Source organism: Diceros bicornis, chromosome 38 (assembly GCF_020826845.1).
Source record: "Diceros bicornis minor isolate mBicDic1 chromosome 38, mDicBic1.mat.cur, whole genome shotgun sequence".
NCBI classification, from domain to species: domain Eukaryota; kingdom Metazoa; phylum Chordata; class Mammalia; order Perissodactyla; family Rhinocerotidae; genus Diceros; species Diceros bicornis.
In genome coordinates, this window is record NC_080777.1 from 3052075 (window position 1) to 3065485 (window position 13411).

Sequence of the window (13411 nt, forward strand, 5' to 3'; positions counted from 1 at the left end):
GCATTCTTGGGCATTTTTTCCCTCTGAAAATAACACTCTCAGATGCACACGGCATTGATGCTTTCCATTTTAATTTCACAGATGAAAGAACTCGGTGTCATCTTCTACAACTGCAGCTGCCTGGTCCTCGATCTGCAGAGGATATTCGCTTTATACAGCTCATTAAAATTCAAGAGCAGAGTGCCTCTGACCTGGTCCAAGAGGCTCTATGGGGTCTATGACAATGAAAAGAAATTGCAGCTTCAGTTGAACGAAACCAAATCTCAAGCGTTCGTGTCGGTGAGTTGCTGCCCTCTGTCTCCTCCTCTTCCTCCTCCCTGCTCTGAAGACCCTTTATTAGGTTGGACTGTTCAAGTGTGATCTTGAGTTGGGCCAAGATGAATCTGACAGATTGGTTCTGTCCCATCCCTTGAAGAGTTAAAATGTGTCAACGCTTAGGCTCAACCACACCTTGTCCCTAATGATAATAACAATAATAAATCTTAATAACTATTCCTAGTTTTGGATCCTTTGTGTTATCTGATCTGATCCCCACAATCGTCCTGTAGGGCGGACCCCGGATTGTGACCGTGTTACACACCAGGACACTGAAGCTTATTCAGTAGCACAAAGACCCTCAGGTGGCAAGTGCCAAGAGGGGCACCGGCATCCAGGTCTTCTGGCACCAAATCCCATTATTGATGCCCCACGTCACTGATTTTCAGACTTGTTTTTAGCAGTAGAACCCTTTGATGAAATAAATCTGAGGGAACCCCAGTGTATAAAACAGACAAAAGCAGAGCTTTGGTACCTGATTGAGGCAGGAGGGCAAGGGGCCCGCCCAGGAGGGCAGGGCACAGCTCCCAGGCCTCTGACTACACTGAAAACCACCACCCCACCCACCCCCACCCTCCCCACCCTCCACACTACTGCCCACACATTACAGCTGGCCCCACAGTGTTACTGGGAATGGGCAATATAAATTCCTGTGCCCTGGTCCTCAAACTTTAAAATACTTGAGAACCAGCTGGGGAGCCTGTTTAAAATGCAGATTTACAGTCGCCCCACCCTCACCCAGGATCTGATCCACAGGACCTGGGGGGGGAGAGCTTAGAATTTTTCTGTGAATCAGCCTTCTGAATTAATCCTGATGCTCAGAGAAACTTCTCTAAACCATGCTCCCAATTTAACATGGCTGTTTCTCCAATGACAGGCCGTGCTTTTATGCCAACAACTTCTATGTCACTGAAGAGCATTTCATTGACAAGTGAATCGTATCCCTTTTGTTTATTAAAATGAAAGCACAATCTGAAAATTTAGAAATGTAGCAATAGAGAGAAAAGAGGAAGTTGAAGTTGTTTGTCTTAAATGACAAATTCACGTAAATATGAATAGCAGAAAATAGACTATGAAAGATTTTCATCAAAGGGAGCTAAAAAAACTTTTTTTTAAATGTGTGGAGGTCAATAATGCAGTAGCAAGTAGCGTATTGCATAGAGCATTTTACTAACAAAATTATGTTATATATTCAATTTCATTTCCTCTCAAGACAACCTTATAAGACAAGAAGGCCAGATATCATTCTCATTTTGTAGATGAGGAGCAATAGGAAATTTGTCAAGGAACCCTTAATCCAGATGGTAACAGGGTGACATGATACCCCAAGGGACACTGGCTCCTCCAGGTCCAGTAGAACAGATGGGAAGCAGCAAGAAATAGATGAATTATGAGCAAATCTCAGATTATTGCTGGACTTTGAATTTACAATTTTAATCTTAGAGATGAGTGAATGTGGTTGTTGCATAAATTTAAATTCTGCCCCTTGAAAAGGTGCGGGAGTCCTCCTTTGTTGATCCCAAAGTTTGTTGATCTACATCAAGAGAGGGCCCAGGCCTTTAATAACATCTACTAAAATGCAAGGTCTTTGTCATATTCCAGGGCAGATTTAAAAATTGCTTTTTATTACACAGTTTGCCACGAAATAAGTTGAGTTGTGAAACATTCCGTCAGGTATAGTCTTTTAAACTATGCAATGCTCTTATTTTTCTATTTTTAATTATTTTATTAGTTTAACTTATTATGTTGCTAATTCCTATTAATATCAAGCCTACCTTTGAATTAATTGAACATAATTTTTGCAGAGGTATGTATGAAATCTTACACGTGTAAAATAAAGTCAGAAAACCCACTATTAGAATTGGTATCCTTTGCCCAGAGCTTCTTGACCTCGCCTCAATGATAGCATTTCTCAAATTTTTGTAACTATTTGTTTCTTGATCCTCCCTCCCACTATTTAGAAGGCTCTGAAGGTCATATACTGTACTCTCTTCATATTGGCACTCCCAGCACCCTACTTGGGGCTTCCTAAAAGCAGCAATAAATGTTGGATTGGTTTTATTATTAATAATGTTAATAAAAAGTTCTAGATGCATACAGTTTTCTGAGTAATACGTACCAAACAAATGCCAAGACAAATTTATTTAAGTTTAAAATATTTGTTGTAAAATATCTTAAAATAGTACATTATATTTTTATAAACTGACAATCCCAAGACTAAATTCATGCACACACAAAAATATATTTGAAGACCTTAAGAATTACCATTCCCAAAATTAGATTTGAGATGATTCATAACTTAGCATGGTTAAATATAAATTTTAAGTTATGATATAAATATGGATTATTTCCAATTTTCTCATGGAACGCAAAGAGGTGCCGGGTTAGATTTAACGATGTGCTCTCTAGTAATTGGGGCCAGGTAATTCCAATTTTCTTAGATTTTCCATTGAAATCAGAAGATTGGAACGATAGTTGGCTGAGTTTTATCCTATCTTGTAGATTTCTTTTTAGAGCCCTTGAGATTATGCATTTTCTTTCTAAGATAAAGAGGAGTTAGTTCAAGGTCTGTTTTTATTGATCTGGGTGGTAGACAGATTTCACTTCTTGTTGTTTATTGTTTAGTTCATCCACCCATCTGTCACGCATATGAGATATTTTTAGTGAATGAGGGCGGACGTTAAATAGAACTTGATGCTGCTACGGAAAATACCACATTATATTCCTCTTTAGAACCTCCACTATGTATCGTTAATTACATTTTTAACAGCCTTACTGAGATATAATTTACATACCATAAAATTCATCTTTTACAGATTTGATTTTCATTAAATAGAGCTGAAGCACAGAGGCAGACAGATGAGAACACGGCCATGGGCTGAGGATTAATTCCAATTGGGGCACAGAGGGCATGGTAGCCACAAAAGAGGCAGGCAGAGAAACGGAGGGAAGTGGGTCGCCGAGGGCTGTGGATCCATCCTCCCAATGGGATCAGATTGGACTCCGAGAGACCAGGGGTCCTGAGAGTGACACGTGTGTGTTCCCTTGCTAAACATCATGCAGACAAGGAAATGAGTTAGGAAGATGTGTAGAAGCCCCAGCAAAAAGCACTAGTGCCTGAAGGAGGGAGGGGCAGTCAGGAGTAGGAGGCAGGGGCTGCAGCATCTCTGTCTCTGTAACAGATGAAGAATCTGTGAGTGTGAGTGCTGGGAAACGAGTGTAGGATTAGCAATGGGCTTTGTTCCTTTGTTTTATTTTTTGTTTTTTTATTTATTTTTTGATCTGGGAATTTTTATTTTTTGCATTAGTTTTTTTTTTAAAGACTTGGAAGCTCATCTTCATTCCAAAAAAATATAATTTAAATAATCAAAAACTCATTCTGATGCTCACTTGCCAAGACGGCTTTCTGAGCAGGGACACCTGGAGGGTGTGTGAGGTTCAACACCTTCCTTCCTCAGCCCCCCTCTTCCTCACCCCCATGCTCCTTCAGGGTTGAGCATCCCGTCCCACACCTTCATCTTCCTCCATCTAAGCTGGGGTAGGGATTCCTGCCAGCAGAGGGTGGGGAGTTGTTCTTGAACATTTGAGGAGGGCCCTTGACACCAATACTGGAGGAGCATTTGATGAAGGAGCCAACACTGCCATTCTGGGCAGTGCCAGAAACCATTTATTCAGCCTTTTGGTAGTAAGCACCCTTTGCATTATTTGTGCTCCTCTGCTTGTTTGTCAGAGTAAGACAAGAACTACAGAAACACTATTTTCAGTCCTGTCCAGGGGAAAAACAATGAGAAAACCAAAGTCCTTCTTTCCCTTTCTATAGCAACTTCATCTAAAAACACCGTATTTTTATAAGATGGAAACCACTTTGAGCAACGTGAGAAAAATACCTAGGTATACTTTGCCTCTTTTTTCATTTTGCTTAAGTCTCTCAGAATATCCTTCTTTTCTGTTTCTTCTGATGAATTTGGGCATCTTAATAACTTACTTGGTTTTTCCTCTACAACTATTGATGACCCTTTCTCAACAATCAACACTCCTCTTCCTGACTCGATGAAGGATTCGGGGGGAAAGAAACAAGATTTTTGCATTGTGTGTCTTGAATATTTTCATAGCCACATCACCTTTCAAATGAAGTGACTTCTAGGGTAAATTGCTTGCCATATGTGTATATATATATTATATGGTAAGGCCTGAGAAAATTAATAGCTATGTATGACAGGAACGCATAAGTTTAAAGCTGAGGACTTCTCAGAAAATCAGAGGTGTGCATTGAAAGCAAGAATTCCCTCCCAAAACAGACTTAAAGGACAGACTTGAGACCCACCCTACCATGATCTCTACATGCCTCAACTTTGACAGGATTGAAAATATATTTGTCTAATCTCATAAAGACCTGGGAAGTAGGTTGGCAAAAATTTAGTTAAAAGCTAAGATCCATTAAAAGAAATTAAAAAAACAGCAACCAACAAGAGACATCCCCAGATGAGAAAAAATAATACTCTGAAAGTTTGGTTTTTGTGTCTTCACAGAATTCTCCCAAACTCTTTTGCCCTAAAAACAGAAGCTTTGACATAGACGCCATCTACAGCGTGATAGATGACGCCAAGCAGTATGTGTACATCGCGGTCACGGACTACTTGCCCATCTCCAGCACAAGCACCGGAAGGTCAGTGAGTGGGGACCCTCCACTTAGAACCCACCCCCAGGGCCAGGCACTAAACTGGGGGCCACAGGAGAAACCAGCCTGGACACTGAGATGCTATCAGGTCGTGTTAGGTCACACACCCTTCAAATCTGCTCCGTGTCCATTTGTGGCTTACCCATGATGCATCTCCTCCCTCAGTCCATCTTAAGGACTCAGGGTCTCACTGAGGAGGGACGGGTACCCTACAGACGTGCCTCAGTCGTTTACTTTATAGGCATGAGTGCGACTATAGAACGAGGATTGAGTTGTTTTCAACTTGAAAATTATTTGAAAAATAAACATTATTTGAAAAAAAATATTTTTTGAAAATTATTATTGAGATGTACCTGATGGACATTCTGAAACTGAGTAGGTCCGGCAGAATTTTCCTTCAAGGAGGCATCACTTGCTCATATTAATGTTGGTCTTTATTAAATGCTAAGTTTCCATCATATGTTTTCAACTTAAAAGAGAAAGAAACTTAAAATGTCTATGATCTCAGTCAATCCATTCCTCTGTATGAGGGAGGGAGCATCTTAACAATGGAGAGGTTTTCCAGTAATTCCTCATTGTTTAAGTGTGGAATAAATTCAGGGGCAGAATGTATGCCCCTAAATCATTGTACAAATGCATGGCCAGGTACTGGGTATTTCTCACTTTTGCTTTCTTGCTGAGAATGCAGAGATTTGAATGCCTGTAAAAGTTTTGAATAATCTATTTAATCCAGAAAAAGTTTTCAAAGTGCACCTTTCTGGGAGCACAAGCTGAGACCTTTTTAATTGGGAAATTACAATTTCAAAATACCCCTCTACTGAGGTTAAATGATTGTGTGCCCTATATTGCTTGAATGTTTTTCATATTGCTAACCTCACATATGCATAATATGCAACTTATTTATGCAAATGACTATCGGATTGCAAAAGGCGAGTTTCTCCCAGAAAGTGATTATTCCTAACGACCATTGAAAAGTATTTTAAGCTGCAAGATGCACATTATTAAAACACTTTTACTTTAAAATATTGTGCATCCTTTGAACGTTCATGGAGTTTTTCCCACATACTTTCATGTCTTTTCTATCTCTCTTTTTCATGTTTCTCCTACTTATTGTTTATTTTGTTTTAGATTTAGCTTTAGCCTTCAGCTTCACTTTGGGAAGATTTTAAAACATAACAGATAGGTTTTGCCTGATTTTCCTATTCTTCAGAAGGAGAAAGGTCAAGTTTATGGACTTACATGTTAGGATGGGATGATGATTTCTTAGGACTGACAAAACCTTCATTTCCTGAAGTCTCACAAACAGAATTAAGATCCGTCATGGCCAAGGGGGAAGGAATTAGTATGGAGAATCTAAAATATCTTGGAAATATAAAAGTTAAAGAAAATGCAAAAATTTTAAAGAACAAGAGAGACACCTGAAATTTTACATTTTGGTTATTAATCTACTTTTTCAGCTATTACTAAAGCAGTTCTTTTATCATACTTACAATATTTCAAACTTCTCAATGCATTTAGATTCTAAATGAAAAGTCATCAGAGATTTAAGAAGTAGTTCAAACATCCAAGTTATAATTAAATTCTTCTCAATCATATGAATGAAAAAATTTTTAAAGTGAGACTGGTTACTTGTCTTCACTTTTCCTGGGGAAATTTTTTAGGAGTGAATTCAACTTGAATAAACAAACAGATATTATCAAATATCAGTGTGTTAATATCCTACAGGCTTAACTTTTAGCCTGCACACTGCTAAACATTCAAATAAAAGAGAAACAATTCATGTGCTCTCAAATTAGAAATGGTTGATAACTTGTAAAAAAATATATACTCTATCATTTAGAAATAGTGTTAGAAGTAACTTCTGCTTTTCAAAGAGGTAAGAAATGAGTGGAATAATGATGTGTGGCTAAATAAATCCTGCAGTAAATAATCAGAAGCCCTATTTCATTTCTTCCTGAGTTAGCAATCAAGCTCTATTTCTTTAAGCAACTTGCATGTTTATTTAGGTCTCAGTTTGGGGTTGTTCATTATTTATTTCTTCAGTCACATGAAATACATCTTTCAAAAGGAAATCAGTAAATGTGTGAAGGATCAATAAAAATGTAGGCCAACAGCCAACAATACTCTATCTGGGAAAGTTATCCTTCAGATATGAAGGAGAAATAAAGGTTTTCCCAGACAAATAAAAGCTGAGGGAGTTCACCACCACTAGACCTGCCTTACAAAAATGTTGAAAGGAGCTCTTCAAGCTGAAATGAAATGACAAAAGTACACAAAACTCTGATTAAGGTGATAAATAGTCACCCAGAATTAGAATAATGTAACTCTTTTTTAGAATAGTATATTAACTCTTTTTTTCTTTTTTTTTTTTTTTTTTTGGAAATAATTGGTTTAGCCCAAGCCCAAGTCCTTTATTTTATGGTGGTGGCCAGAAAAATTGCATACCTTGTTCATACGTACTACATGGCTGTTTTTTTTTTTTTTAATTTTTTGTTTATTGCAGTAACATTGGTTTATAACATTGTAAAAATTTCAAGTGTACATCATTGTACTTCTATTTCTGCATGGACTACATCATGTTCACCACCAAAATACTAATTACAACCCATCACCACACACATGTGCCGAATTATCCCTTTCACCCTCCTCCCTCCCCCCTTCCCCTCTGGTAACTATAGCATAAAGGTTAAAGCAAAAGAGCATTAAAAATAACTATAGCTACTACAACTCGGTAATGAAGTCACAGCATAAACAGAGATAATTTGTGACATCAAAAAATATAAAAGGGGAAGAGTAAAAGGATGGAACCTTTATAGCCAAATGAAGATAAATTGCTATCAGCAGAAAAAGGACTATTTTATCTATGAGATGTTTTATGTAAACCTCATGGTAACCACAAAGCAAAAATTTGGAGCAGAGATATGAAACATAAAGAAAGGGGAGACTGAGCAAATTACCATGGAAAACCACCAACTTACAATGGTAGACGGAAACAGGAGGAAAAAGAAACAATGGAGAAACAAAATAACCAGAAGGCAAGAGATAAAATGGCAGTAGTGAATTCTTATGTATCAATAATCACCCTAAATGTAAATGGATTGAACTCACCAATCAAAAGGCACGAAGTGTCTGGCTGGGTAAAAAAAACAAGACCCAACTGTATGCTGCCTACAGGAGACTGATTTCAGCTCTAAACACACATGTAGGCTCAAAGTGAAAGGATGGAAGATGATATTCCAAGCAAGCAGAAACCCAAACAAAGTGGGTGAACCATACTTATATCAGACAAAATAGACTTCAAGCCAAAAAGGGTAACAAGTGGGGCGGGCCCCGTGGCTTAGCAGTTAAGTGCGCGCGCTCTGCTGCTGGCGGCCCAGGTTCGGATCCTGGGTGCGCACTGACACACCGCTTCTCTGGCCATGCTGGGGCCGTGTCCTGCGTACAGCAACTAGAGGGATGTGCAACTGTGACGTGCAACAATCTACTGGGGCTTTGGGGGAAAAAAAGAAAGGGAGGAGGATTGGCAATAGATGTTAGCTCACAGCCGGTCTTCCTCAACAAAAAGAGATGGATTGGCATGGATGTTAGCTCAGGGCTGATCTTCCTCACAAAAAAACAAACAAACAAAAAAAAAAAAGGGTAACAAGTGACAAAGAAGGTTATTATATAATGATAAAGGGGTCAGTACATCAAGAAGATATTAACACTTGTAAACATATATGCTCCCAACACCCCAACACTGAAATATATTAAGCAATTTTAATAACAGATCTTAAGGAAAAATAGACAACAATACAATAACTGTAGGAGACTTCAATACCCTGCTATCAGCAATGGATAGATTGTCCAGATGGAAAATCAACAAGGAAACATTGGAATTGAAGCACACTTCAGAACAAATGGACTTAACAGACATATACAGAGGATTTCACCTAACAGCAGCAGAATACACATTCTTCTCAAGTGCACATGGAACATTCTCCAGGATAGATCAAATAATAAGCCACAAAATAAATCTTAGCAAATTTAAGTATATTGAAACCATATCAGCTATCTTCTCTGACCACAATGGTGTGAAACTAGAAATTAACAATAAGAGGAAAGTGAGAAGATTTACAAATATGTGGAAACTAAACAACACACTTCTAAACAATCATTGGATCAAAGAAGAAATCAAGAGAGAAATAAAAAATTATCTCAAAACAAATGAAAATGAAAACACAACATATAAAATATTATGGGATGTAGCAAAAGCAGTTCTGAGAGGAAAATTTACAGCAATAAATGCACATATTAAGAATTTAGAAAGATCTCAAATAAACAACCTAAGTTTACACCTCAGGGAACTAGAAAAAGAAGAACAAATTAAGCCCAAACTTAGCAGAAGGAAGGAAATAATAAGGATCAGAGTGGAAATAAATGATATAGAGACCAGAAAAACAATAGAAAGCATCAATGAAATTCAGCACTAGTTCTTCAAAAAGATAAACAAAACTGACAAACCCTTAGGTAGACTAAGAAGAAAAACTCAAATAAAATTAGAAATGAGAGAGGAGACATTAAAACTGATGCTACAGAAATACATAGAGTCATAAGAGACTACCATGAACATTTATATGCCAACAAATTACATAACCTAGAAGAAATGAATACATTTCTAGAAATGCACAACCTACCAAGACTGAATTAAGAATAGAAAATCTGAACAGACCAATAATGAGTAAGAGATTGAATCAGTAATCAAAAAACTCCCGACACAGAAAACTCCAGGACCATGTGGCTTCACTGGAGAACTCTACCAAGCATTTATAGAATTAACACCAATCCTTCTCAAACTCTTCCAAAATATCAAAAAGGAGGGAACACATTCAAACTCATTCTACGAGGCCAACATTACTTTGATACCAAAACCAGAGAAGGATACCACAAGAAAAGAAAACTATAGACCAATATCCCTGATGAATATAGATGCAAAAATTCTCAATGAAATATTAGCAAACCAAATTCAAGAACACATTAAAGGGATTATACAGCATGACCAAGTGAGATTTATCCCTGGAATGCAAGAATGGTTCAACATATGCAAATCATAAATGTAATACATCACATCAATAAAATGAAAGATAAAAATCACATGACCATCTCAGTAGATGCAGAGAAAGCATTTGACAAAATACAACATCCTTTCATGATTAAAAACCCTTAACAGACGCATATAGAAGGACCATACCTCAACATAATAAAGGCATATGTGACAAATCCACAGCTAACATTATATTCAATGAGGAAAACTTGAAAGCATTTCCCCTAAGATCAAGAACAAGGCAAGAATGCCCACTCTCACCTCACTCCTAATCAATACAGTACCGGAAGTCTTAAGTATAGCAATTAGGCAAGACAAAGAAATAAAAGTCATCCATATTGGAAATGAAGGAGTAAAATTGTTGTTATTTGTTGATGATATGATCCTATATATAGAAAATTCCAAGGAATCAGTCAAAAAACTGTTGGAATTAATCAGCAATTCCAGTGAAGTGGCAGAATCAAAATCAACATACAGAAATCAATTGCATTCACACTAATGATGTGAATCTTAAGCATCTGAAAAAGAAATAAAGACAACCATCCCATTCACAATAGCATCAAAAACAATAAAATACTTAGGTATAAATTTAACCAAGGAAGTAAAAGATCTGTACAATTAAAACTATAAAGCTTGGCTGAAAGAAATTGAAGAAGCCACAAACAAATGGAAAGACATCCATGTTCATGGATCAGAAGAATTAATATTGTTAAAATTGCCATACTACCCAAAGCCATCTCAGGATTCAACATAATCTCCATCAAAATACCAAAGTAATTCTTCACAGAAATAGAAAAAACAATCCTAAAGTTTGTGTAGAACTACAAAAGACCCTGAACAGTCAAAGCAATCTTGAGAAAAAAGAATAAAGCTGGAGGTATCACTCTTCTGCATTTCAAACTACTACAAATCCTAGTAATAAAAACAGAATGGTACTGGCACAAAAATAGACATATCAACATTATACAGAACCCAGAATTAAACCCCCCGGCTTATGTGGTCAACTAATATTTGACAAGGGAGCCAAGAATACCCAATGGGGAAAGGATAGACTCTTCAACAAATGGTTCTGGGAAAACTAGAGAAACACATGCAGAACAATCAAATTGGACCCCTATGCCACACCACTCACAAAAATTAACTCAAAATGGATCAAAGACTTAAACATAAGACTTGATACCATAAAACTCTTAAAAGAAACATAGGGAAAAAGCTTATAGATATTGGTCTTGGCAATAATTTTTTGGGCATTACACCAGAAGCATAAACAACAAAAGAAAAAAAATCAATAAATAGGACTATATTAAACTCAAAAGCTTCTGCACAGCAAAAGAAACAATTAACAAAATGAAAAGACAACCTACAGAATGGGAGAAAATTTTTGCAAACCATATATAGGATAAGAGGTTAATATCCAAAATATATAGAGAACTTTCAACTCAGTTACAAAAAAACAAACAATGTGACTTAAAAATGTACAGGAGAACTAAATAGACATTTCTTCAAAGAGGATATCAGAATGGGTAACAGACACATGAAAAGATGTTCAATGTCATGAATTATCAGAGAAATACAAATCAAAATCACAATATCACCTCACACCTGTTAGAATGTCCATCATCGGGAAGACAAGAGACAGCAGGTACTGACGAAGATGTGGTGAAAAGGGAATCCTTATACATTGTTGCCAGGAATGTAAACTGGTCCAACCACTATGGAAAACAATATGGAGGTTCCTCAAAAAATTAAAAATAGATTTACCATAAAATCGAGCAATTCCACTTCTGGATGTATACCCAAAGGAAATGAAAACAGGATTTTGAAGAAATGTATGCACTCCCGTGTTTATCGCAGCATTATTTGTGATAGACAGAATAGAGGGACAACCCAAATGCTCATCAACGGATGAATGGATACAAAAATGTGGTACATATACAAAATGAAATATTATTCAGCCATGAGAAAGGAAGATATCTCCCATTTGCTAGAACACGAATGGACCTTGAGCACATTACACTAAGATAGATAAGTCAGACAGAGGAAGACAAGTACTGTATGATATCACTTATATGTGGAATCTAAAAAAGTTAAACCTGTAAAAAACAAAGAGTAAAATGGTGGTTAACAGGGGATAAGGAGAGTGGATAAGAGTGATGGTGTTTAAGGGTACAAACTTGTAACAAGAGTAAATAAGCGATAGAGATCTAATTAATTCATAGTATAATGGATATAGACGATATTGTACTACAATTATGTAATGTGACAAATATTGCTACATCAGTAATCATATTACAAAATATAAATATGCCAAAGTAACACACTGTACACCTTAAACTTACACAATGTTACACATCAAATTTATTCAGTAAAAAAATGTAGGCTGTGGGGGCCAGCCCGTGGCATAGTGGTTAAGTTTGCGCACTCCACTTCGGTGGGCCGGGGTTCACAAATTTGGATCCCGGGCGCGGACCGACACACCACTCGTCAAGCCATGCTGTGGCGGCATCCCATATAAAGTAGACGAAGATGGCCACGGATATTAGCCCAGGGCCAATCTTCCGCACCAAAAAAAAAAAAAAAGTGGGCTGATTAGTCTGTGGGGTATTAGTATTTTTCATTTATGTATTCATTCAACAAATATTTATTGGGCACTCTGAAAGAGTGATTAAAGTATAAACAACATATGGTTCCAGGAGCACTGTCCAATAGAGGCAAATGGACACAGGATAGATTATCATGACACAATGGGGTGAATGGAACAATAGATATAAGTACAGAATGCTATGGATGCTCAGTGAAGGGGCATCTATGGCAATTTCACGGTTAGAGGAAGCTTATTGGAGGAAATGCTACCTGAAATACATCTAAAAATATGCAAGAGTTTGTCAGGAAAAGAGTGAGACAGATAGAAGTGACAGCATGAGCAAAGTTTCAGATGGAAAAAAATAGCCTGGCGCAGGCCAGGATCTGTAACCAGTTCAGTGCTGAAACGTAGAGCCGAAGGTAAGGTGATGAGAGATCAAATTGGAGAGGGGACAAGGACCAGGAGCAGGAGGGCCTGACTACTGGGGAGTCTTGTGACTGCGGGGAGCCTCCACTCTGTTTTAATCAAAGGATGAGGTATGCTTTCAGATGGATCGCTTTGATGGTCATGGAGGATGTACTCGACAGGGACAAGACTGGAGGCAGAAAAATTAATTTGGAGCTGTTGTAGTGGCCCAGGTCGGGGATAATGAGGGCCCAGACTAGGGCAGTCTTCGGAAGGACAGACTAAAGAGAATATGTTCCAGGAATATTTCTGAGGGTGATTTCTGGTCGTGATGATTGATAAAAAG

At 37.5% G+C, this 13411-nt stretch overlaps 1 protein-coding gene across 1 annotated transcript in view; it reads left to right on the forward strand.

The window, feature by feature from the left end:
• The window catches only part of PLD5 (phospholipase D family member 5), a 368734-nt gene that overhangs the window by 336421 nt on the left and 18902 nt on the right, over positions 1-13411 (forward strand). Inside the window, exons 6-7 of the mRNA XM_058533886.1 lie at positions 82-279; positions 4845-4981. Of these exons, the coding sequence (XP_058389869.1) occupies positions 82-279; positions 4845-4981 (335 nt within the window). The remainder of the gene's footprint in view (positions 1-81; positions 280-4844; positions 4982-13411) is intronic.